At 37.7% G+C, this 27482-nt stretch overlaps 1 protein-coding gene across 1 annotated transcript in view; it reads right to left on the reverse strand.

Annotated features, from left to right (window-relative positions):
* The window catches only part of xkr4 (XK related 4), a 122477-nt gene that overhangs the window by 47045 nt on the left and 47950 nt on the right, over positions 1-27482 (reverse strand). The window contains exon 2 of the mRNA XM_033999378.3: positions 6515-6714. Within this exon, the coding sequence (XP_033855269.2) occupies positions 6515-6714 (200 nt within the window). The remainder of the gene's footprint in view (positions 1-6514; positions 6715-27482) is intronic.

Below are 27482 nucleotides of genomic sequence, written 5' to 3' on the forward strand. Positions count from 1 at the left end.
TGATACTTGTTTATTCCTAGTGTGTGTTTGTTGTCTGTTTTGGCCAACGTGCCATTTTGTTTTATAAGTGTTTTGTTTTTTGTTCAAACCTTTTATTTGTTTATTTAATAAATCTCCACACCAGCACATTCAGCCGCAGTACCGTGTCCTGCATTTCCTGGTCTGACGTCACCCACAAAGCCATCTGGGTCACAGTCCCACATTCTCCTGACAGAGGATAACTACAATGTACCACTGTGGCAATGTGCCCCACCCCTGTGTATATTTCTATGTTGTATGTTGCGTGTGGTGTGTTAATGTCGGAGTATAGATATGGCTGCACGGGATATAAATGGGTGTGTGCAGCACGAGTTATTTAAAATGTATAATTGTATTTAGGCACGGGATTGCACTTCACTTCACGTGCATTTAAAGTATTTAATATGTGAGCACGAGGTTGCACATAATTAATTCACGTCCTGGGATTCAAATGAATAATTAATTAGTAATTGAATCCCGGCACAACAGTATATATAGGTGCACGTTTCACTCACTCGGGGTTGTGTGTTCGATGAGTGGAGAACAGGAGAGAGAGAAGGAGAAATAGAAATAACAATTGCTATTGCGTGCTGGTAGGACCAGCACAATACTTGTTTGTTTATTTAAACTCACCGTGTTTGTGTGTCTGTCCGTCCACCGTTTATTAAGTGTTAGTCCGTTTTGTTTGTCTATTTATTTTGGCGTAAAGTGCCGTGTCCTGTCTTCTGTTTTTCTGTTTAAAACCTTTTGTTTGTTTATTAAACGCACTGAGCACAGCCATTACGTCTCAGTTTCAAGCCCAGTACCGTCTGTCTGTGTGTTTCTTTCTGGCCTGAAGTCCTCCCTGCAGCTAGCCTATCACAGCCACCTAGTCACAGAGATAGGGTATTTAATCTATCCTACTTAAGGTGAAACCAGTTAAAGGGAGCTAGTGTTTTCAACAATTAATTTGCAGCAGAAAAATAATTGACTTCTGCTATTGCTTAACTCAGTGATTCTGCGGGAAAAATATACTAAGATTGATTCTACCTTTTCACAATGTCAGAAAGAATAAAGAAGCTTTTTTATTGTTAAAAACTATACTACTGATATAACTTTAGTGTCAGACTCGGTTTTACCAAGTGCTTTTTATACAGTTAAATGTGAAAATAGAAACTCTGTTAAATAAATACTATAATAAAGCAACCTTTTTATTACGTTGTACATTACAGCTGCACATAGTGGCAGGAGAATAGTGTGACAATTGTCCAAGCAGGTTTCATGGAGGGAGAGGTGAATGTGGTGTCGTATAACACTTTACATTTGAAAGCAAATATATGTACATATTCTTCTTTTAATTAAAACATGATTTATAATAAGTTATAATTGTAAAGTTGACCCTGTGTATTATAGTGTAGTCTTCTTACACACCCTAAATACATTGTCATACACTTATAAATGCCTTGAGATGGTTTTAATAATGCTGATAAAGGGTAGTGCCATGATGTAGCAGGTCATGTACAGTACCTACATATGTCTAATTCTAAATTGTTTCTAGTGCAATGGAAAACAACTTGTTAATGTGCAGTATGTACTTTATTTCTTCAGTTCTTGGTTATCCTCTCAATCACATAACTGCCAAACTAGCAGTCATTTTTAAAAATGCAAACTAGAATGTAACTACATGCAGTTAATATATCTATATTTTGAAGTTATGTCCAACAATCCTCAAGACTCACCTCTTCAGACAGCACCTGTAGAACTCCTCTTTCCCTCTGGACACTTTACCACTCTTCCTTAATGTGCTTTACTTGCTCTTATCTGCTCCCTATTTTACTGCATTTAATCCTGTACTTTAGAGTACTGTAATCTGTCACAAGTGTTATTTAATCTGTAGTATTTTGTATTTAATTATATTCTGATGTAACTATCACTGACACTGTTATCTGCTCTGTTATTGAATCGTATTGTGTCATATACTTGTACTTGCTAGAACTGAAGTCATTGTATTTTATCTTGCTCTTAATTGTATTAATACTTGTATTGTGATTCTTGAAATGTATTTTTGTTTACGACTGTAAGTCGCCCTGGATAAGGGTGTCTGCTAATAAATAAATAAATAAATAATAATAATGCTCTAGTGACACTATGTTTCTAACAAATAATTTGCAAAAGGGGTGCAATATTTTTAAAAAATACAGTTAGGAATTTTTTTTTTATAGTGATCATTATAGACAGATGGCACAGGTGGTCTTTCCAGGTCTGACTGATATTAAATTGTACTGACTTAAACAGGGACCACTGCACTGCAAGATCACAAAGAATGCCCTTTAAAAGCCCTCTTTAATCCCTACTCTGATTGTTGGGGAACTGACGGATGACCCTGTTTTACTCCAGTGCTTGTAGGAAATGGTGCAGCTATGGACAAATCAGCAAAAAGCTCCGGGATCTGTCCGACAATGCACTTCAAAGCAGAAGCAATTATAGGATGACAATCAGTCCTTGTCACAGTGAACAAACTTGCCTTCCGATATCAGGAAACCATATAAGAAAACAAAGTTAGTGCACCTGGAACTCACACTACAATAATAACGTATATATGGTCAGACTAAATTATGACTTCCAGGACTGAGATACCATTTGTTAAGTTTGTTCCTTTTTCTTGTAAAATATGGGCCATTATAAAAAGCATCAAAATTCACAGTGCCCAGGATAGGGCTACATGGAGAAAAGAAACTTTAGAACTTTAGAATTCACAGAACTTTAGATAAATGCAGAAGAAAAGGTAAGAAAAAAATGGCACTTTATAACATTCTAAAACATTTCCCTTATAAAAGTAGAACTGCATGGTATATTTGCAGTTTTTCCTTTACATTAATTTACTAATTACATTATAGTCATTTAACAGATGCTTTTATCCAAAGCGACTTAGAGACTTGGGGGTGGAACTATGCATCATCAACTGCTGCTGCACAGTCATTTACAATAGGACCTTGTTTTACGTCTCATCTGAAGGATGGAGCACAAGGAGGCTAAGTGACTTGCGCAGGGTCACACACAGCCAGGCTCAAGTCCTTTTCTTTAACCACTGGACCACCAAGCCTCCCAAGCCTTACATGTTTTCTTACTATGTATTTACAAGTTTATCATGGCTTCAAACTACTAGATCATATCAATATATTCTGAACATTGAAGTGGGCCTCGAGGAAATATGATTCAGATGGCACAGTAGGGGGCTCTCTTCCAGAGCTCAGTCTGCAGTCTCACTCAGGCTGCAGTCATGCTTCAAATGTACATTATTTGTCTCTGTGGCTGTTTCTAAACAGCTGTATTGCAGCCTTTTTAGCAAATCTAAAGCATAGGAGCTGCAAAGCTCATACACAGCATACACATCAGTTATACAGCACTTTCAAACATACTTAGTACAGCTTCAAATAAGCATTTAGGTTTTGAAATGGGTACACTATGCAAAAACTAGGAAAGCTAAACTTTGTGTTTGTGTTAGGCTTAAAACATGGACAGCAGCAAATACATTGCCAGATGCATCTTTAATGGGTTGTTACTGGAGAACAATGTATGATTTCTTACACAAATAAAACATGAGGACTTCACTCTAAGTACTATATGTACAACGTGGTAAAGTGGTTTGTTTGGCAAGGGTATTTAGCTTTAATTTTAGTTTTAAGTACTAATGGATATTAATAGATTGGGTAATTATGATTGATGTCCTGGGCACTTCAGGAGCTTTAAAGTGATTCACTACTACAGAGTGTGAACCACAGGTTAAAGAGTAAGCAGCAGAATCCATAAAAATACAGCGTTACACGTCCCCACGTATTGATACAACTGTTTAAATAATGTACCTGTAATTTTTCTTTTCATTGTTAACACCCTGACAACTTTTTACACTTCAGAGTCTGTGTAGCAGGGAGATTGCCCTGCACATGTGTAAATTAGTGTTGGTATAATTTGTATGGGGAAATGGGTTTATTGTGTCTTTTTGGAGTTGATTTGTGTGATTAAATTATTGTTTACAGACGGGCGCTCAATTGAGACTTGCTGCCTGCTAGGCTTGGTTGAGGGGAAGGGCAGTGGATGATTGGCTGTGCTGGTCCTCAATCAGCAGGTGGGCGGGTCTCGACCGAGTGTCCATCAGGTTAAAAACATCCGATGGAGATCGCTCGGGGCGACTGCAACACCATGCTCAAGAGGCGAGCTGCAGGAACGACAGCTACGCAACCCTTTTTTTTTAAATCAATGCTTCCTGCAGTGATTTAGAGGACATATCTCAAACCCCAGTGTACTAGAGCAGACATTTTGAAAAGAGCTTTGAAACATCCTTTAAAGTTGTAAGTGTAAGAAGTGGTCAGGATAAGTTAGCAATGAAAAGAAAAATTCCAGGTACATTATTTAAACAGTTATAGCAACATGTGGGGATATGTAACTCTTTGTTTTTCAGAACCCCTCTACTTACTCTTTAAATCTATCACATTTTTTTTCACATTAAATTAGTAAGTAATATTGGTCACAAAAAGTAACAGGAGAACTCCATTTTTAGGACCCGATTTCATGGATTGCAATTTAGGCTTTGATCATCAAAGTGACAGGCAGCTGTATGGGAGCTGATTAACATATATATAAAGTTTACAGTAGATTGTTGGAAATCCATTACGAAAAACACATAGACCTACCAATCAAACAAGGTATTAAAGTAACAGATTGACCTACCAGTTTTCTATTTAAATAGCACTTAATATGGACAGGGGAAAGTATTATATATATATATATATATATATATATATATATATATATATATATATATATATATATATATATATATATTGTGACAACTCTGAAAATGTGTGTTATGGTTGTCACTTCCTCCGGACCTTTTACACTGTCCTCTAGCATTAAAGAAAGTCAAACTTCCAGGAATGTGGTTCAAACAGGATGGCACCTGTGCGTTTATTCTTTACAGTGCTTAATAAAAAAAAAAGTATCCAAGATAAACAAACAAAAGCCTAACTCCTTTATGGATTTCTAACTAAACAGCAAGTATCCCTATCTAACAGTCCGGGCAGCTAAGCTGTTTACCGGCCCCAAAACACCAGGACTTTTAAGTCCCACCTTGCACAAAAGATTTGGTTCCTGTTCCCCTTTTCAAACAGCTCACAGCTCATTCTCCAACTCTCCTTCTTTTTTTTCCCCCAACAGGTTGACCCTGCCCTTTTTAAAAGGTTCCCAATTGTTAAATTGAAGGCAGCTGTTGAATCAATGATCCAATCACCTATTATAATTGTGCCCTCTAAAATGGCTGCCCATCAGTCCCATGGCCTCCTGGGAATTGAAGTCCTGTTGCGTCAGACCAACAGGACTACATTTCCTTAAAAAGGGTACAGACTGCGCAAAATCCGAGGCCCAAAATACCGGCCCTCGACCACAGTGCCCCACACCTCATCACAATATATATATATATATATATATATATATATATATATATATATATATATATATATATATATATATATATATATAATCTTTTTTTTTCTTTAGTTGTCTTATTGACAATCAACACATTAATTTTAAAAAATACAGTAGTCTAGTTAATACAGTTAATAGTTAATACAGTACCCAAGAGAGGGAGGGGAGTATTAAACAAATCCGAAGCAGAAATTATCTTGTTAATGAACAACTGTACACAGTCCATTAAATTCCTAAAAGCTCTCTAGCGCACTCTGCTGGAAAAATAAACTATTGTGTTTACACTTCACACTGCACCGCACATTAACCGCGGTATATCGTGATGTGCACCTTACACTCACACATTCTGTCAATAGATGTACATCATTTTTACTGTCGTGTGTCATCGCACATTTTAGGCAAACACCTTTTTTGTTTTTTTCCCCATTATTGATGTAGATGTTATACTGTGGAGACAGACTGCAGTTGAACAGTCAAGCAAAGACAGCTAGGGTGCCTTATTGGAAATTATGTGGCCAACATGGTACCAGACTTGTCTTTAGTTAATCTCTTCTATTCACAACAATTAAAATCAGCCCCAAGATCTATTACCAAATAGGCTTTCAAATACTGAGTATACACTGACACAAAAGGTTTATGGAAGAGATCTGTATAAAATGATGACCCAGTATCTTATATTAAAGGTTAACTGTTGGCAAAAAACAAATGTTTTTTTAAAAAAAACATATCTCCCTGTTAAAAGATAATAAGGGTCAACAACATACTTATCTAACAGTTTCCTAACTAGATAATTAAACATATGTTACACAGAGATGTTATAACAGTGGATCATTTAAAATAAAGTTTTAGGAATTGAATTCCACAACCATACATCATTAACCACTGTTGAATCTAAGCTTATGTAACTTAATGCTTCAGAAATCCCAATTCAAAAAGGGGGCAAAACCTTATGTAATAAGGGGCTTATGTAAGTCAGAACCAATTCTTTTTCAGTGGGACATGTCTGAAAAGTAAACTTTGAAGATGAAATCCTTACCTTGGAGAGCCTGTAAGTGGTGGGTTTGAATTATAATGCAGAGCTGCAGGACAAGTTGCGGAGCGCTCTCCAGAAAGGTAGCTAGCAAATGCAGCATACTCACGTCTGCATACTCATACACCATTCTCCAATAAAAGCGCCACCTGTCATTCTCTCCACTCCGACGGCTTCGTATGCCAAGGTATATGGTGTGGAAATATCTACAAACGAAACAAGTTTTAAACAATGTTCAGTTTGATATTATACATCATGTGAATATGAAAGCTCAAGGGTAACAGAACAACACCTTATTGTACTATAGAAGGCAGACGGTTAGTCTCTGCCACGACATTGACCAGCTATCCTTGTTGTATCCTCTCACAATGTTTTACCCACAGTATGATTTCAGCCATGTTTTACAATGATATTGTATTAACACACATTCTTCTCATATTTCAAATTGTAGCCTGGAGACTTTGACATGAAAAAAATAACCATGAAACTTGTTATGTTGTGCTTGTGCATCCAGCTCTATTCAACAGATGTAAAGATTTTCACAGCAAAGACTTAATAACTTTGTCTTGACAGTAGTATCTGATAAGATAGCAGAATTTACCATGGCCCCAATATGTATCTACACAAAGTAACTTAATGTTAAATAATGGTGCTTAGCTTGGCCTTCACAGTCCCGTTAGCCTATATTAACAGACCCCAATCCGACCTTGATGATAATATCGACTGCTAGTTATACTCTAGTCCAAAAGCAATTAAGGGGGTCACTGCAAATCTGCTGCCATCTACAGAGTTAATGCTCCATTGTACCTTCCATCTCAAGGTGAGCAATGAATTATAGCTTTACATGGAGACATTCAGCAAGTAAAATGCTGCTCTAACTTCTACTGTATGCTATGCAGAAACTCCTACAGAGCCCGTACCACTGCACCACCATTGTCAGTAAAATTATTACAACGCCAGGGAAACCCTGTTTTAATAATTCAAACCAGGGTTGGACAATAGAAGTTATTGTAAAGATAATTAAAATAGGAACACAAATAGTACGAACATTTGATATGCAGTGCATATTACAATGTTACCTGGTAGTACTGCATTATAAAATAGACATGAATATCTCTCATTATATCTATGTGTAGTATAATCTAGTGGCCTATTTGAAACAATCCCTCCACACTGTCATGCAACCCTTGCATATTTATGAATCGATATGCTAAATATACATTTTCAGCGCTATTCCAAGATAAGAGGGAGTTTCTGTGGCATCAAGCCGTCATGGAAGCTTGCTTTGGAATGTAAGCTGCTCTGGCTCCTGAACTGGAACAAATAATTAAAAGATAAAAAAGTGTCCTGCTACTTAAAGTTTTAACTTGTGTGTGGTAGTCTCAAAATCCCTGAAACAAATAACTGCAGTGCTCAGCCTATCAGGTTTAAAAATGGCAGCTTGTTTTAATTAACATTTGTTTGTTTTGGAGTATGTAGCTTTCTGTATCAGGCATTTTACAATCAAGTGCAGCAGGTCCCCAGAGTTATTAACAAAGGTTTTCTAGTCTACACAGTAATTCATTATGAACAGGCCCTAGAAGCTTAGGAACCATTTCAATATCTTACAATACCCATTAGAATTAATGTATTTAGTTCACAATTAAATAATACAAATAACATAATGACACAACACAGTTATCCTAATGAATGTATTCTTCTTGTTTAGATAAAATGCATATCAATGTATTAGTAATCACATCCCAGGTGACTTTTTTAATCTCAGAGGTTTCAATCACTCTTGTATCCTCAATACAGCTCTCAGAAGCACAACAGAACTGTAAGCCCTCATTGCATACAATCAGACCGATGCAGAACCTACCTGAAAAGAAAGAAAATGCTATTCGCTGTGTAGTTGTCACATACATTTGAATCGATACAACACAAAAAGACAGAGCAGTTGGGCTCGGGCTCTCTGTTTGATGATTTACTATATTTTATTGACAAGATTGTACATGCACTGCGATGAAGTAATGCTGTTTTTATACCTTGTGTGCTGGATAGGTATTCATATTAGCCAATATACATTAGTGGTATTGACATTAAATAACATGAGTTTTAAAAAGTCACTAGAAGAAGATACATGAAACCAAAAATGATACAAAGTGAATGGAAGCAACAAGAATGAAACTTTAGTTAGGACAAATCTGATATTTCACGTACATACCAATCAATACTGCCATTTAGGTTTAAGTTTAGTTTTTAGAAGTTATAAACCATTGATTTGGTTTCAGATCAATGGCTGGCAAAAAAACACCAAAGTACAAAACACAGAGGCTGAGATGAATGTGTCTGTTGATCGACAACTTCAAGCAAATCCTTAATGGAAAAGAACACTACATTGCTCCTTTGTTTTACTAATAATACTGATTTATTGGACTCGCTCCCCATCTTATCTACCAATATCACTACAGTTACAGCTTCCCTCTGGTCTTTAAAGAAATCTGTGATAACAGCTTTACTCTTTGAAATGATGCAACTGTAAGACTGGTATGGTTTCCTTATGATAACATAAATCATTTTCTAATTACTTATGAACATGAACATAATGTTCAGTTTGGGCAGTTCTACCACTCAAGTGTCATCATGCGAGTACTTTCCTGCATACAGGAACAGTCCAGTTTGACTGTAAGGAACACATGTGACATGATCTGGCAATGCAGAATCAGTACAGATATAAAAACAATAAGACATAATTATGAACAGTGAAATAGTGACATCATTCTCAGATGACAGTGACTTCCATCTGTAGCGGCTTGGTTTGGTGTCAGAATACCTTAAGGATGATCATCATCCGAAAACCCATTACTCTAAATGTATATGGTCAGACATTATGGTCAGCTGGTTTCTCTTTTTTGTTAAATAGCTGGGGTGTTTTGAGTACATATGGTGTAGCTGAGAGCAAGGTGGATTCTTAAAATGCCTTATTGTTTTCTTGAGGGGAGTACACTACCACATACAGTATTTTATTTATCTACAGCATTCTTTCATGTCAAAGAAAGCATTGTTTCGGTATGTAAATGAGTGACGCAAACTTTTTAAGCAATTTTTCCAGCTTTGTTGCAACACACTGCATGAAATATAACTACATGTTTTTTTATAGTAACATCTTTAGAACCACTATAGAACAATTTTCAGGTGTAAAATGGTTTACTCGTTCATATAAAATTTGATCTGGATTAAAGCAAGAAAATGCATACAAAACAGTCAAAATAATGACATGTGAAGATATACAGTACATCAGGGATTGTTTTACCATTGAATCAGTTAGTGGAATGCTAACTTTAGTTCTGACAGGCTTTCGGGAATATAAGATCGAACCAGGAAACAGGATTAATTCGTTTTAAATAGTCTGTCAGAATTTACATTCTGAAACATGCTTATACTGTTTTGGATTAATCGACTGGACAACACAAAGCTGAAATCAGTATCACAAGATATACAAGAGAGATGAATGAATTAGGATGATAGAGGCTCCCTATGGTGGGCTGGTTTAGGCCTACTGTAGCTGTTTGAGGCTGAATGTCTTTCATCTCGAAAAGTACCTTTCATTGGCATTACGTTACGGTAGCATGCGGTGTAGAGGCAAAACAAATCCTAAAAATCAACAATTGTTCCAGAATGTAACAGTTTGGGTTCAAGCTGCTAGCTATTTCTGACTAATTGTCCTAATTTATTTTTACCCATCATCTGAACTACAATGACATAATTTCAAAATAATTCAAAAGCTACACTTCCATTATTAATGTATACCTTAATTGTCCAGGGAGTGAGAAGCTATTTGGAAAAGAAATGAGGCTAACTAAAGAGTTACATCATTCAAAGGACAAGACCGCACACAGAGATATAAATTGCTGGCTTGCTGGGATGCAGCCCAGATAAACCCCCAAAAGTATCCCTGTAACAGGGGGGTGTTACATACCTGGGTCGTCACTGAATAATACTGAGGCAGACACAGAGCATTGGGTGTTGACACGCCGCACAGGCACACAGATTTAATTGACACACATAGACTGTCACTAAGGTACCAGCAATGGTAGCCCTAGTGTCAGATTTAATAAAGAAAACTAAACAAAACAAAGCTAAAAATAAACATTTGCCACACAAGTGGCGAACGCTAGTCCCACTAAAAGGAACACCATGCTCCAGAAACCTACTACACAACGCAAACCCTCTTTAAACAGCTTTTCAAATGACCTTGGCTGGGCAATGCCTTCACGAGCACCATTTTGGAGTGGAAGGGTTTTGTGTAGTTAGTTAATCCTGTGGAGCGGACGCTCTCCTACTTGATGTCAACAAAGTGCCCCTCTGTGTACCTAATTAGTACAAGCTCAGTGGTCAATCTAGTACAGACAAAATCTACAGGTGCGTCTCTATGGGACTCGATTATTATTCGAGACTACTGGAGTCAGAAGGTCACAGACTTGTATCCCAGAAAATGTGGTTCAGTTTGACATATTTATTATTATTATTATTATTATTATTATTATTATTATTATTATTATTATTATTATTATTTATTTATTTATTTATTTATTTATTTATTTCTTAGCAGACGCCCTTATCCAGGGCGACTTACAATTGCTACAAAATATCACATTACAAAATATCACATTATAAAACATCACATTACAGATAAGAGCAGTTATAAGGTACAGTAAAATCAGAAGAAAATAACATCAAATTCAAATAAGAGCAAAATAAAGAATACAGTAAATAATTACATTTAAGAATGAGTCCGACTAAGAGTGGATGAGAACGATTTTAAGTAAGAGCAATTACAAAAAACGGAAATACAGATCTGGGCATCGTCAGCATAGAGAAGCCATGGGAGGAGATGAGGGGACCAGAGATGTGTTGAGAAGAGAGGAAATGAATGGGAGTAGAGCAGGGGCAGCAGTCTGGAAGAGGTGAGTGGGGTGGGGTCCAGAGCACACATGGTGGGTTTATGGCTCTGGAGCAGGGAGTAAAGATCGGAGTCTGAGAGGGGTGAGAAGGAGAAGGAGGGTAGATTAGTAGGGGTTGCAGAGGGTGATGGGGAGTGAGTGAGCAGATGACAGGGGGTGGGTGGGGAAGGAGGCGAGGTATTGAAGAGTTTGCAGATGTCTGTGATCTTGGAGGAGAAGAAGGGGGCAAAGTCATCAGCTGAGATAGTGGAAGGTGAAAGGGGGAGGGCTAAGGAGGGAGCAGGGGGGAACGACGAGAGACAGAAGGTGAAGGAGTGAAGAAGGGGAACAAATCCAGCAGAGTGGTTAGGGTTGGAAAGGTGGATGTTGAAGTCACCTAATAGAACAACAGAGGTGGAGGGAGAGGGGAGAGAGGAGATGAGGAAGTCAAGCTTATCAAGAAAATGAGTAAGGGGCCCAGGAGGACGGTAGAGAACAATGAGGAGGAAGCAACAAGGGGAGGTGATTTCAACAGCGAGAAACTCAAAGGTGCTAACAGAGAGAGAAGAGAGAGGAGGGGGACAGAAAAAATCCAGGAGGGAGAGATTAGAGGAAAGGGGGAGAGGCAGGGAGATAAGGTTGGAGGAGTTAGATTTGTACCAGCAGGGAGAATCCAGAGGACAGGAACGAGAGGAGAGGATTACGGGGATATTATTTAATAATATCTTTATTTTTATATAGTATCTTTTATATTGGACCACCATCACAAAGTGCTTTCCTGAGGTGGGCTGTGAATTCTGCATTATATGCAGAGTCACTTATAATAGGACATTGATTTAACATCTCATCCGCAGGATAGAGCAGAAGGAGGTTACGTGACTTGCTCAGGGTCACACAGTGAGTCAGTCAGTGGCAGAGGTGGGATTTGAACCGGTGACTATCAGTGGCAGAGGTGGGATTTGAACCAGTGACCTTCTGGTTACAAGCCCTGGACTTTAAAGTTAGTTATAGTAGGGAGCAGTAGAGGAAAGGAAGTAGAAATGGCTATGGGAGAGGATTAATTTGCAAACACCTGGATACGCTTGAATAGTTCCCGGAGTCTGATTGGCAATATGGCCATTTAACAAATACTGTACAGGGTCACCATTTTGATCCTGCTTCCCTATTTGCATAAATTACACAGATGTTTTACGGTCATCCTTAATATGAGGAATAATGCAACCTCCCAAAAGCTTCAACTTCCTTCACAGGGTGGTATAAGAGGGCATCATAAACAGTATGTAATAAATAGGGGTGTGTATGCAGACTGACAAGATTACAACCTTCATTAAATGGGTGTCTGTGTTTGCTATGTTAAAATGCCATTATGTTTAAAGGACATTTTAGCCATATCCTTTTTTTGTACTTCCCTATAACCAGCGATTTATAAATTACGTCAATCAAGCAATTTGTGCTTTTGACCAAGGTCACTGAATTACAAATAGTGATGCTATCCACAAGAAGAAAACATGTCTCAGGCTTAAAGCACTGCAACATGTTTTAAGGCAATGACAGCTAGGTCTCCAGAATTATGCTGTGCTTTGTTCAAATAGAGTGACATACGACACAGTGGTTGTGACTATACTGGCTGAAATTCTCCTCTTAACTAGCTGCTTCATCAGGGTAAAATACTGCCTGGGTCATCTTTCTCTGCCAATGTAGCCACACTTAGCAACTGCAGAATGAAAAGCAGCTCCTGGTTTGTGATCAGATGGTCATGACTTGGATATCTCACACTATTCCCCTCAGCTGCACAGTTGCAGAGCCTTCTGAGATTCTGTGGGCTCATGCTGCCACCTGCACCTGTGTGCTCTTCTGCCATTGACTAAACCTGGTCCCTGTGGTGCTTCTTCCTAACAAAGCAGCCCTTACCTGTGATCTAGACAGGCCACTAGCCAAAATCAAAAGATTTAATCCACTTCAAAATGCAAAGCTATATATTCATTACCAAGCCAATTCAGCTGGTTTGCAATATAGTATTAAACAAAATAATTTCTTAGTGTCAAGGCATATGGTATTTGAGGATAAACTCGCCAGGTCATGTGCCTCATCCAAGGGGCTTTGATCAACCTATACCCTGCCTAGGATAAGCCATGGCTGTATTCATTTCAGATCATGTTACAGTAACAGGAAATCCATTGGATTGCATGAACCTCTGCCAGGATAACCTTGGATGGGTGGTTTATGAAATCTAGGGTGATTCCCCAGTGCTGTAAAATTACCAGCAGGATATTGGTTGATCAAAATCAACCTGTAAGGTACATATTTTTCCTGTTCTCCCATTGCGTAGTACATGCCTATCTAAGTTTTAAGTGGAGGTTACACAATGCATGACAAAAAGAGCATGTTATTCATAGAGGATACACAACTCATTAATTTATCTCCATAGTTTATGGATGCTGGTACTGTATATTTCCTTATTAATTCGTTTTCTTAGGATGTTGTTTTTAAGTGATATATATGTTAAGTTCATTTTTTAGAGTGTTTTAAACAATACAGCAAAATTGGATCTTTACAAGTTGAAGCTAATAAAAAGCCTAAATATAACAGCATTACTGTAAAATTCCAATTAATTATGCAGGTTGATTAAACTGTAAATGTACAGTGAGATTTACCAGCTAAAAATGAATTGCATGCTATGCTTATTAACTCATCCCAACTTTATCCCTGATGGTTGCATTGTAGCATGTTACTACTGTATGGTTTATTGGCTTAATCACTGCAGGTTGACACATGGCTCTGGCTATGATGGTAATATCAGGAATAGGATCCTTACCATTTCCAAAGTCGCTAATCTTATTCCATTATCATTAACTCTGAATCATGACCTCTATAACAGCATCTCTCATGGTACTACTAGAAGTGTGTCAGAAACCTGCCAAATGCTGTAGTTTTCCCACAGCCTTAGGCAATAGCTGCTGTCACCTAATCTCATTATAATTGTGGTGACCTTCATTGCTAGGTTTCTTATTCATATACGGTTTCATTTTCAAAGAGGGCAACCTCCACCTTTTCTTCTTGTCTGTTTGGACATTTAATGCAATTCACCAGCCCCAACACAAAGTACTGCTCCTGTTTTTTGTAACTTTTCTGAAACCCAACAGTGAATAACCTTATTGTTGCAGCATTTCCCTCTAACGCTTGATCTAATTAAACTGTTTAGGCAAATCTCAGTTGAATGCCTGCTTATTCATACAGTATATAATAATAGGATTTGCCTACATTTTGCTCCTTTTTATATGAGAATCCATATGCACCTTCTGGTCACTTATTTTATTCCATCCTCCAGAAAGTGGTTACCAGAATTGCTTCCATCTAATGGCTCTACAGGTGGTCTCTGCCCAGTTGTCAATCGACAGGCGTCTACATTACAAAGCAAGCATAGCTTGTGCCACTAATTAGCAACTCTGCTGGCATTCCCATGAACTGCTGGTATTTAGTTGGCATTCCCAAGGACAAGCTAGGGAGTGGGAGGAGAAACATTGGCAGGCAGCCTTTCTCTTTCCTCCCTTGTGTATAAAGCACATTCTCCACATGCAGTCAGCCTGCTATGTTTTAAAGAGCACTTAGTTCTTCAATACCTAAACATAAAGTAACAAGTTATGCACTATACAGTACATAAATAGATTTTTCAGGACTGCATCATTTACTCTGCAGCAAACATATCTGTACATTTTACAATGCCTGTGGCCCCCTTCTTGGGCACATCTGTGGCTGACTGACATTTGTGAGGTTAGTTAGGCCTTTGCCACTGACATTGTGATGTTATGTCACTGGAGGTGGACTGCTAACTGATTCACCTTATGTGAGCAATGTTGTAGAGTATTCAAATACTGGTTAGCGGGGCTCCCGAGTGGCGCATCCAGTAAAGGCGCTCCGCGTGGAGTGCAGGATGTGCCCTATAGCCTGGAGATCGCAGGTTCGAATCCAAGCTATGTCACTGACCATGACCATGGGGTTCCTAGGGGGTGGCGCACAATTGGCCAAGCGCCACCCGGGTGGGGAGGGCTTAGGTTGGCAGGGGAATCCACAGTTCAATGCGCACCAGTGACCCCTGTGGCAGATAGGGCCCCTGCAGTTCTTAGGGATGGGAATTTCGAATAAGATATTTAGAATATACCAAGAATTACATCTAATTACTCACAACAGTGACATGTCCTTAGAACGTATTAGTAGCAACCACACATAGGGACGCATAGATAAATACATCAACCGTAACAGCGAAGAAACATCTAAGGCATCTAATGTATTCAGAGTAAAAAATTATTTAAACTAGAAGTAAGAAATAAGAACACACAGCAGAGGGGTTTTAACTATAAAATGCAGAACTTTATAAAAAGGACCTTCAAAACTCTCAACTGCATTTTAACACCCTTTGGCAACTCATATAAAACACACAATACAACTACTTACTAACAAACCACAACAAAATATGTTTGCTCAATAGCATCTATGCTGTAATATATAACATACAAACGAGATGCACTGTACCCAGCCTTGCTAATTCCATAATATAATAATCATTTTAAAAAAGTCTGATTCCGGAATCAAGCCATTTTGTTTCAGCCCGATGCATCACATCGTGACCACTGTGCACAGTAAAAGATGCAATGCTTGTTTTTTGCCACATTCTGTATTTTTTTCCAAAGTAGCAGATGGGTGCTTGCATTTTAGATGATTGAGCATTTAAGTCGTTGATTTACAATATGAAATACTTCAGAAATTATATTGCACGTTGGTCTTGTTTAACTTTTTTCTAAATACTTCCACATGTTGCTTTTTTTAAGATGCCATTTTCACGGCTCATATACTCCCTTGGCCAATAGCAGAGCTAGGTAATGAAGAGCACCCGCCTCCCTGTCAATTATCAGTGAGGTGACAACTTCCTCCTTTCTCAAAAATACTGTGCCAAGTTTTTCCTGGTTAGTGCATTTTTCCATTTGTTTTAGAAATGAACGACTATTCAAAACGTAATCAAAGTATTCAAGTAGTAATTTTGTTTAGAAAACTCAAATATTGGGGCTCACTCCAGATACTGATACTGCTCAAATGTTGCCTTTTTGACAAAATATTTTAAAAAAAGAAACTGCTGACTTCCAGCCTGCTGAGCACCACCATACCTCCATGGCTGTCACAGAGGTCTCCAAGACCAGGTGGTGGAGAACCAACCAGTGTGACTTCACTGCAAATGAGGAGATGGGGACGATGGAAAAAAAATCCAGAATAGGTTGGAGAAGGTAAAGGGGGAGGAAACTATATACACAGACCTGAAATGTCACTGTTGCAATGGGCACTTTGAATAATGAAGTCTGTATTTAGGAAGAAGGTTTTACAGTATTATCAATTACAGATGTTTAACCTTTAAGATATATTTGCACAACATATGTTTGGTGTATAGTATGAATGAATTAATGACTGAATAAATGCATTGAATCAATTAACAGATACAAATATAAAATAATCCAATACTATATATATATATATATATATATATATATATATATATATATTACACATATTAATTCACATTTATTTACTTGTATAATCAGGGGTGTCATGCATGGGGGGGGGGGGCACAGTCAAAAAGGCACTGTTGTTATCAATGGTGGGTATTTTGTGTTTTAAAGGCACATTTGGAGGGTATTTATTGGTATTTTTAAATCTACATGTAGTTTATTTCGCTGCGCTACTTAAATGTATACATATTCAATAGTATTTTTCCTTACCTCCTAGTGTCTATGAATTAAATTCCAGAAGGCATCCTGTGACAATGTGCCCCGCCCCTGTGTGCATTTATGTGTTATATGTTGCGTGTGGTGTGTTAATGTTGGTGTATAGATATTGGTGCACAGGATATAAATGGGTCTGTGTAGCACGAGTGATTTAAAATATATAGTTGTATTTAGGCACTGGGATTGCACAATCACTTCACGTGCATTTTAAAGTATTTAATAGTATGTGAGCACGGGGTTGCACAAATTAGTTCACGTGCTGGGATTAAAGTGAATAATTAATTAGTAATTGAATCCCAGCACAACAGTATATATAGATGCACGTTTCACTCACTTGGGGTTGTGTGTTCGGTGAGTGGAGTGTCTGTTCATCAACTCGTTTGTCTGTCTGTTTATTGTTGTTCGTTTTGGCTACTGTGCCGTTTTATTTTACAAAGTGTTTTTGTGTTTGTTCAAACCTTTTATTTTTCCGTGCTTAATAAACCGCGCAGCAGCGCTTTCATTCACCATTTCACTCGCAGTGCTGTGTGTTCATTTCTGGTCTGACGTCACTAGTAAAGCCAGCTTGTCACACATCCCTAACACACTCCAGGTCTACTGACTGAGTTCTCTCTGCTTCACCTGAAATTACCATTAGGTAATTTAAGCAATCTTGTGTCATGGTTGTTCTTAGATGATTTTTCACAAACTTTAGAGCTGAAAAGCTTCTCTCATTACTGCAAGATGTCACAGGACGTGTCAGGACTTGTTGGCATAGCTTTGCAATTTGGCTGTATGCATCTAGCATGTTACTCTTGCTTAGAAATACATTAGATATCTTTTAGTGTAGTAGGCGGATATGACTTTCTCTCAAGTGTGTGGATAAAATGTTTATATTTCTGTTCTGCCATCTGGCGATGTACATCTCCTATATAGTACATTTTAAGCTGCCTCAGTTTACAGATTCTTTCAGCTGAAGGAGGTGTTAGGCTATTTATGTGCTTAAGTGAAGGCAATGCGTCAGTACTAAACCTCAGTGATGTGTTCAATGCATAGATCCAGGGTTCAATGCATGTGATCCAGTCTTTTGGATACTTTTCTTGTTTTCTGTTCCTCCTGTATTTATACTTGTAGTATCACAGTTTCCTTGTCTTAACAGCATATAAGGTTTATAGTCCAAAAAGAGAGCATACACTGTAAGTCAAGTGTAGTTTATGCTGCTTTTGTATTTTAAAAAAGTATACACTTGATAAACATAATTACGCTTACAAATACATCGGAATATATTCAGAAACAAACATGCTGAGAGGAGAGAAATAAATAATTACCTATGTAAAACAGTATCACTGCAATTGATCTGTAACCACGGAAAACACATAGTGCACAAACACGTTGCATAAGGGGTTGTCGCTAAATTACCTACTATAGTGGAAACAGTGGGAAAAAAATAAGAGATCATCTCCAAACAGTGAAGAAGAAGAAGAAGAAGAAGAAGAAGAAGAAGAAGAAGAAGAAGAAACAGGATGTTAACGTATTGCTTTTCCACTCATTAAGTGCCCCTTGTTATTATGGGGGTCCCACATGATTCAACTCATTGGTTTCCAAACAAGTCTGGTTAATATACACTAATCTTTGGAACAGTCCTTAGAATTAGGTGTTCTTGTCTTTGAATTCTTACTAGCTGACACATAAGAAAACACAGCTGTATTGGCACAAAGGCTCTATCAGCTCTGTTAGATACTCAAATCCAGGACAACACATGTTTCCACCTCTTGCGGGATTATATAGAAATTCTTTATAAAAGAAAAAAAGAAACTGAAGTAAAAGCATTGAGGGCACACTAATTCTGGATAATAGTAGGATACTTATAAATTAATGCCTCTGGTGGTTTCCTTTTGATCTGCATTATGAACAATAGCTGCAGTATTAAATGGAACATTACTACAGACGTCTTCTCCACTTTTGTGCAGTCTGCACATTCATCTCATAATTTTATCACTCAGTGCATTTAATCATCGCTGTTCGAGAGTCTGGATTTCTGCAGGCGGTGAGCCATCTGTGAAATTTTGAATGAGGGACATTTGGAACTAATTACAGATTCCCTGATGTTTCTTGATAATCCTGTGCCATTTCAAATTGCTTAAAAATGCTGATTTTTCAGAGTACAGTTAGTTATTATTCACTAAAGAAAAGCCTGATTTGTATTACAATAAAGTAGCTGTTATTTACTTCATCTACTATTGGACTTGTCTTTCACCAAGATAAAATGAGATAGTAGTGGTGGGGGCCAATCAAGACGTAGCTTCGCTGTAATATATTAGCCTTCAGTGCTTTTGCTCAGGTAATGTGGAATTCCTATTGGCCCATGTTGATGGCTGAAGCGTAATGCTGGCCCTAGGGATCAATCTATTTGCGACCTACCTGGCACATCAGAACACACAAATGTGGCAAGGCTGACTCCAGGGATCAACCAAAATGCGGCATCACGAGCGACTCAAGATGACAACTGTCTGGAATGGGATGGATGGGGTCATTTCACAGGAATCAGATGGGCACCTCCCGTCTTCTATGTTTTGACAACTAGCTCACAACACCTCAGGAAGGCTCGACAGTGATGCTGGTGTCCCAGCACCACTCCACTCCATCCTCCACCCAACCCAGACCTGTTTCCTTACCTTAGCCATCCATTCAATTTTATTGATGTGACCTTCCTCCATCACTTGACATCCATTTCTTTTCATTTTCACCTCTCTTTTGAGGTCCCCAATCAGCCTCTTTCCTCCTCAGTCAGAGCCAGTTGCTACTCTCTGCCTCCTCGGGTAGAGCCTTCACTCTATGCCACAATTCCTGTCCACTGAAACCAATATCTCGGAGAAGCCGGGACATGGAGTGCATGACAAATCTATGACAACCCACCTCTACTTACTGGATAAACCCAGACTCTGCACCCCCCGCTGTTCCACCTCAGCGGCTAACTCAGCATACTGGAGTTTCTTCCTTCCGTATGCCTCATCCATGGAATTCTCCCATGGCACTGTTAGCTCCACCAGGAGAACAAAGCGTGCTGAGACTGACCACAGTCTTGGGTTGGAAAAAAAGGCGCTGACCAACATCTGCTTGCATTCTCCAATCTCTAGCAGCCTCCAATTGTCCCAGGTGAATCTTAATAACCATTCTCTGTGTGCAGCTATTGCTGATATTGGTGGTGAGCCGTTCTTCTAGTACTAATGAGAAGCACCACAACACCTGGTCATGACACCAAGTGTAGCGACCCTGCCTCAGAGCTATCTTATGTCCTGTAAGAATGCACATCAGGGTAGCTGGTGATGAACACAAAGGACATGCAGGGTTCTCTTCTACCCACACATTCAGGTTCTGCAGTAATGAAAGAACATCATATGTGGACTTGATTAGGAAGCTGATCCTCCTCTGTTCCATTGTCCACAGGTCTCACACAGCCAGTCTTACACTGTTCCACATTCTCCCATTTCATCCATTCTCCCTGCTTAACCTGGAACACTGCCTTGAGACATCTCATCCTCTACTCCTGCTTTTGCACGTCAGTAACTACCAACTTCGTCATTTCAGCTGGATCTGCTTTGTGCCTCCTCTTCCCTGTTGTACTTGGCTAGATTTATTTTTGCAAAAATATTTATACTATGCATGGTTCCCAGATAAAGCTGGGCCAATTTCTAATTAATCTGATACTTTACATTTAGACCTAAACTACAGCACTGGCTTTAAAAATCAAGTTTTATACTAGCAGGCTGTGACTTCTTCCAGCAGTCAAGGTCATATTTTTTTCATTTCAGTATAACTCAGAGACCTTCATTACTTAAATATAAGTCCTGGTCAACAACTGATATTTATTCAATCTAACTGATGACTATGATTTACCTTCAATTTTAAAGAGAACTAGGCAACATTTGTTGTTCTGTTAAAGCAAACTTGGTTGTTGTGACACAATAAAAGTTTGGCTTTTTTAGTTTTTTGTTGAAGACATCATTTACCAACTGAATGTCTGAATAAGTTAATTGTGATGCTAGGATGCTTCTTTACATCCACATAGCCTGAATAATTTGCATCTCTGCTTTTACAAGTAGTTTCACCTTGAGAATATGTTTTAGCTAGACAGAGGGTCAAAAACACCTGTAGTCGTTTTCTACAAGGGTTAATAAACTACTCAAAAAAATGAAAGGAGCATATATAAAAAAAAATTGATAAGGCATTCACCAGGTCCAGATGCATGTTATACCGGATGTCCCCCCCACCCCCCCGTCCCTGTCCCCGTCCCTGTCCCAGTTCCCTACCCCCTTAAAATCAGATTTGATCATTAGCCAAGTGGTTGCTCAGGTGATAACATCCAGGTTGTTGCCCACTGCCAGTGGTGTTCAAATGCTGGAATCGGGGGATTCCAAACTGGTCAATTTGGTGCAACCCCTTCTGTTGTTTCCAGATTGTACATAAGTTATCAAACCACAAGGTTGTACATGAGAGCTCTTGGACAAGGTTGTTGGCTGTCAACCACACCATGCAATGACCGATAGCTACACAGTATGGCATTGAGGAACCGCCAGTCAATTACACATTAGATCAATATCCACTTCAGGACAGCAATTGGAGTCACCATAAGCAACCAAACTGAGAAACAAACTGCATGAGTCTGGTATGATGTCAAGAATCAGCAGAACTGGCAGCTCAGTCATTGGACACCTGTTTCGTTCACTGATGAATCCAGATTTGATCTGTCCATTAATGATCAACTTGTTCGAGTATGGGGAGCCTCAGGAGAATAATTTGCTCAATTAAACATTGTTGAATATGACCATTTTGGAGGGGATTCACTTACAGTGTGGGGAGGCATCTTTCATCCTGATGAAAGATCATGCCTGTTACCATACTGCCAAGATGTTCACGGATTCTCTTGATACTATGACACTCATATAGACCATTTTCAAAATGTATAAAAAATTATCTCCAGAAAGCAAGCCAAGAGGCATTTTGATTTACACGGATCTCATTTTCAGATGTGTGTCACTATTATTACGCACATGATAGTATTTATCAGTTAATTTCAATGTGTATAGAGTGCTCCTTTGAAATACTCAAACATGATTCTTGTTGTTAATTGTATTTTGGAAAAATTCATATTTGAAATGTTGCTCCTTTAATTTTTTTGAGTAGTGTATTGTGGCAGGGTACACCCCACCCCTGTACGTATTTTGTTTGCTTAGTATTTGTGTCGTGTTTTATAATTTAAATGTATGTATTTGTGCACAGGTGTTTAAGGTCGGCAGGTAAGGGTTAATTGCCTTCCCTGCCAAAACAGTTCACGTGTAGACTGTGCCTGGGCCTGATTGAACAATTAACAAGCAATCTAGCCCAGGCACAGCTGCATAAAAGAGGCAAGGATCGCTCACTCGGGGTTGGGTGTTCAGAGATGGAACGAGAGACTGAGACAGTAAGATCTGTAAAAATATAAGCAATTGCTACCTGTGCTGGTTTTACACCAGCACTATACTTGTTTGTTTTGTGTTCAGTGTTTTGTGTAACTGTTTATTTTGGCCACCGTGCCCTTTGTTTTGTTCCAGTGTTTTTGTTTGTTATTTCATTTATTAAATACGCATACCAGTGCTTCACCCGCAGTATTGTTATCTATTTTTCCTGGTCTGACATCACCGTCAAGCCATCCAGGTGACATGTATATATTAAACATCCACAGAGCTGTCAGAAACTAATGAAACTTCAGTTTTCTTTGGAACCCAACTTTAACATTAACTAGTTAAAAATGTGCAACAAGTAGCATTGTTGTGTCTTACTAGTTTAACATTTTATGTTTGTCACAAAATATAAAGGCAAACATTAAGCATCACTAAAAATAGGGCTCTATATAGATTCTATAATACAAGATTACATTTTTTAGTGATTGACACTTGTTTTTTGCACTGACAAACATGTTTGCATATGCATGTACAGCTGGGGGACATTTTACTAACCACCTTTGCAGATGTTACTGGTACCACTTCATGATTTTCTGCTCAATTGCAACAATTTATTTAAAAATAAAAAGTGATAGATTGTCATGACACTGCAATATCGTGATGATCAACAGCATGAATAGTCAATGTATACACATTTTATTCCAGGACTTGGTTATAGCATCCAGAAACTGTTTTCAGATATTTTCTTTTATAAGCAATTGCCAGTAAATCTAAGAGAATATTCAACACAAACGATTCCTTAACTTATGCTGTCAATGTTGCACTTTTTGCCTGAGACTGGGGTTGTTCAATAGACATTAAACACAAATCTCTGCTCCCTAATCACTGGAATAAACTTAAATAATTGTTTCTCCATTACCATGCCACAAATCTTGCACAAATGCATTTTACACTCTAAAAGCTGGAAAGTCAATTGAATACAGCTTAGAATGTGTGCACTATTGCATTACAAACTGTCCAAAACAAATTTTTTGCTGATCCTCAAAATTATGCACGATGTTGATAAATATATATTTGACTTAAAAGAAAAAAACATTGGGCAGTCACGTGGCTATGGAATAATCAATTTCAATTATGTTTTTCATAATGTATTACATTTTTCTTGCCATATAAATAGGGCTTCTGTTTTTCAGGTTTTATTAATTGTATTTTTAGGTGATTATTTTTAGCAATTTTCGAATTTTATGTAAATCGTTATTTTTTGGGGGGCTTCTGTTTTTGATATACTGTATGAAATTAGTTTTTGGTTACTTTCCAAAATGTTTGAGCGTTTTTTTTTTCTGTCAAAATATGTATACTAATAACTCGACAGTACTTGCACACTTAAATTGTACCTTCTTTCCTTTGCTGTGTTCCACAACGAAATCCCTATGGTCACAGGCACATTCTTCTGGGGTTTTTGTGTGTAGGCATTTTTGTACATTTTGCCACAATTCTGTTTTAAATCCTCTGTATCTTAACTGTAATACAGCTTTAAATCCTGCTAACAAGCCTCCATCCTGACTGTAATCTCGTTTTAAATCTCACAAGCAGAGTCTCCATTAGAAATGTCGGAATGTGCTGTCACTCAGTAGTTGGGGCGGGTTTAAAGTATTCAGAACGAATCATTGATAGATGCAAGTCAGGAAGGCGGGACATTGCCCAGCAGCACTGGGAAATTTATTTATTATTATTTTTGTAGTAGATTTTATTTTTTAATAGAAAAAGGATAAAGTCAACATGAATTGATTAACCATTTCCACAGTTTTTCCGGTGTTTTCCGGTGTTTATTGGCTATCCACCGATTTCATTTTTTTGTATCGGGGGTGTTTTATCAGGTTTTATCGGTTAAAACCAAAAATCAGAAGCCCTACATATAAATCACATAATTTCCAAATTTGACAAAATTGAGTAAGGGTATACTTTGCACAGTTTACAGGAATACAGTACATACACGACATGGATATTTAAGGTTGGTATATCTTAAGATTGATAACTAGATGATTGGTATACAAGGTGATATTGCCAAGAATTTAAAATAAAATTACAGTTTGAATAGTATGCTTTTATGTCTAAATTATTACGCAGGTATATTAATAAATAAATGGTAACAGGATTCTGATGCAGACATTAGCAACAGGAACTACAGAAGGTGGCTGGGACTAACCTCATCAGAATGTTCTGGTAAGCACTCAAATGCAAAGAGGGCATAAAACATATATTGATGTCCACAGGTTCAAAACCGGGTCTCATATTAATCAATGTTCAGTCATGTGTCACACTCTCTTTATCAAAGTTATTGTATTTATCCCTTTCTCTGCAAATAGAGATGCACAGACTTGCATTGCATTCTGGGTGTAACTACAGTTTAACACTGTGGAGACCCTTGTTCTTTCCTGCAGATTAATCAATTCGGAATAAAACAGCTGCCAAGCACATCTTACACATGAGCAGAGTGAAGTCTACTTTCTCCGCTAGCTGGCTGGAATGAGACTGAATATAAACTGTCACAAAATTGAATTCAGTTTAAGTCTTGAGTGATTTCTCTATGGAGAACTTTTTTTTCAGAAATTCAAGACAGTTAGGAGGAATACAGTACAACTAGGATTGCCACCTGCAAGGTCTACAATAAGAAACACTGGTTTGGTTGGCAAACAAAACAAATCATTTAATTAGGGCTGTGAATCCTTAAAATCTTCTTGCATTGTAAATGTAATTACCCTGTAGTTTTAATTAAAGCGAATATAAATATAAATGATCCTCTCACAATGGAATACTCAAGAGAAAGCAGAAGCCAGGCAGATGTATACCACCAGCATGTTCTACAAAAAAAAAAAAAATACTAGGGAACATTTCATTCTTTCTTTCCAAAATTGTGCTCACTTTCAGTATTGTCATTTGATAATGATAAAACTGCTGAATAGTGTAATAGAGTGCTATTAAAGTACTTTATCAGGTGTTGAGCAGATCTTGCCTTACACTTGGTACTGTAACTTCTCCATAAATTTACCCATTCCTGACTTATATGGGAAACATGTAATCCACTAAGTCAGATACCTCCATATACTGTATCCCCCAGATTATGATACTCAATAATTTATAATGAGAAATAATTTTGCAAGTTTTATCACAATTGGACATGTGGTTCTCTAGATAATTGTAAAAAATGTAAATGTGACATACAAATAAACATGCCATCCAATTTCAGAAACGTTGTGCTAAAAAGATTCCTTAGCAAGCTTTATAACCAATGGATACATGGTTCTCTAGATACAGACATGAAAAAAACTAAAGTGTGACACACGGACAGACGCCTCTGCTATATCCTACTTTTTTTCTCCAGCCAAGGATAGTAAAAAAGGAGAGGGGTATGGGAGGCTTACCGTATACATATATAAAACAACTTATAAAAATGATCACACTAAATGCGTAATTGGGTCGAAAATATATTTTTTTCTCTTGCAAAGCAGGGGTATTATATATTGTTTAACCATGCATTTAGATTCACCGTCTTATTTAACTGAACTCTGAAAATACATCTTGCCTGGAAACAATAAAACCAGCTCTAATTATAAGTGGTACACACTAACGTACTGAATGCTGCTGCGTGAAGCGTTGGTTGCTCAGTGATTTAATCAGTAAGGCATCACTGCATGATGCAGAGGGTTTGAGAACTTAGGTGAACAAATGAATGTTTGATAAATCAAAAAAATTAAAAAATAAAAAAAGTTATCTGGTGTAAAACACACTAATTCCTTCAGTGTCAGTCCAGTTATAATTTTTTTTTTTTTTTTTTTTTTTTTATCAAGCTTAAACTATGAGCGGCCAGACTTGGAAACTCTTAATGGAAAAAAAATGCAAGTAAATGATCATGGACTCTTTTCAAGATGCAACATTTTGAAGGGGGATCCAGACCACAGTTCCTTACAAGAGGGTAGACCTACAGTGTTCAATACTGTATGTCAATTCAGCTAAGCGGGAAGAGGTAAGGGTGGAATCATTAAAATAGACAGATTAGACAGATGCGGATATACTTTCCCCCTTTGATGGGACGATCTGCTTCTCAGTCTTTTGCAGAAAGAAATGACCAGAAACAGTCTCTGTTTAAAGTTGAATAGTATTGTATAGCATACCCTTGTGGTGGTTCTGTCCTACAGTACTGAAAATGATATGACAACCCCATGTACAATTCTTTGTCTCTGTAAATGCAATTCAGTTGTTTCATCTTTGTATCAGGAGTTGCATTAGATGATACAGTAATAGCTACCCTTTCATTTACTGCAATTCTCTGAAAGGAGTAAAATATACATGTATAAAACTATGAAACAAATAGCTACGAAAGTTAAAAAGACCTCCGGTTATTTAACTTAGCTGTTTGTTTCTCGTTTTACAGGTCTTAATACAAGACTGGAGTAAACAGTATGAAAATGAACTTAGATTTAGATTTCTGGGCCCATTGTTTATTTAAAATGTGTTCATGTGTGCTGGGCTCTAGCTAATATTTCTGATATCGTATTTTCTTACTTACTATACAGTATATGTCATAATAATAATAATAATAATAATAATAATAGTAATTCTGTAACGTATGTCCCCCGCCACAGCTATAAATTCAAAGTTATAGATATAAGTATGATGAAAAAGCTGACGGCCATGACATTTATCAACGGTATATACAAAATATAAGAATTAGCAATGAAATGTTTTATCACAATTTCATAAGCGATTCTCAGGACATATGCAAAAATGTAACACTTCCATATATCCCCATAATCTGACATTCTCAATAACTTAATAATGTGAACACCAAGCTTCATTA

Source organism: Acipenser ruthenus, chromosome 4 (genome assembly GCF_902713425.1).
Source record: "Acipenser ruthenus chromosome 4, fAciRut3.2 maternal haplotype, whole genome shotgun sequence".
Classification (NCBI taxonomy): Eukaryota; Metazoa; Chordata; class Actinopteri; order Acipenseriformes; family Acipenseridae; genus Acipenser; species Acipenser ruthenus.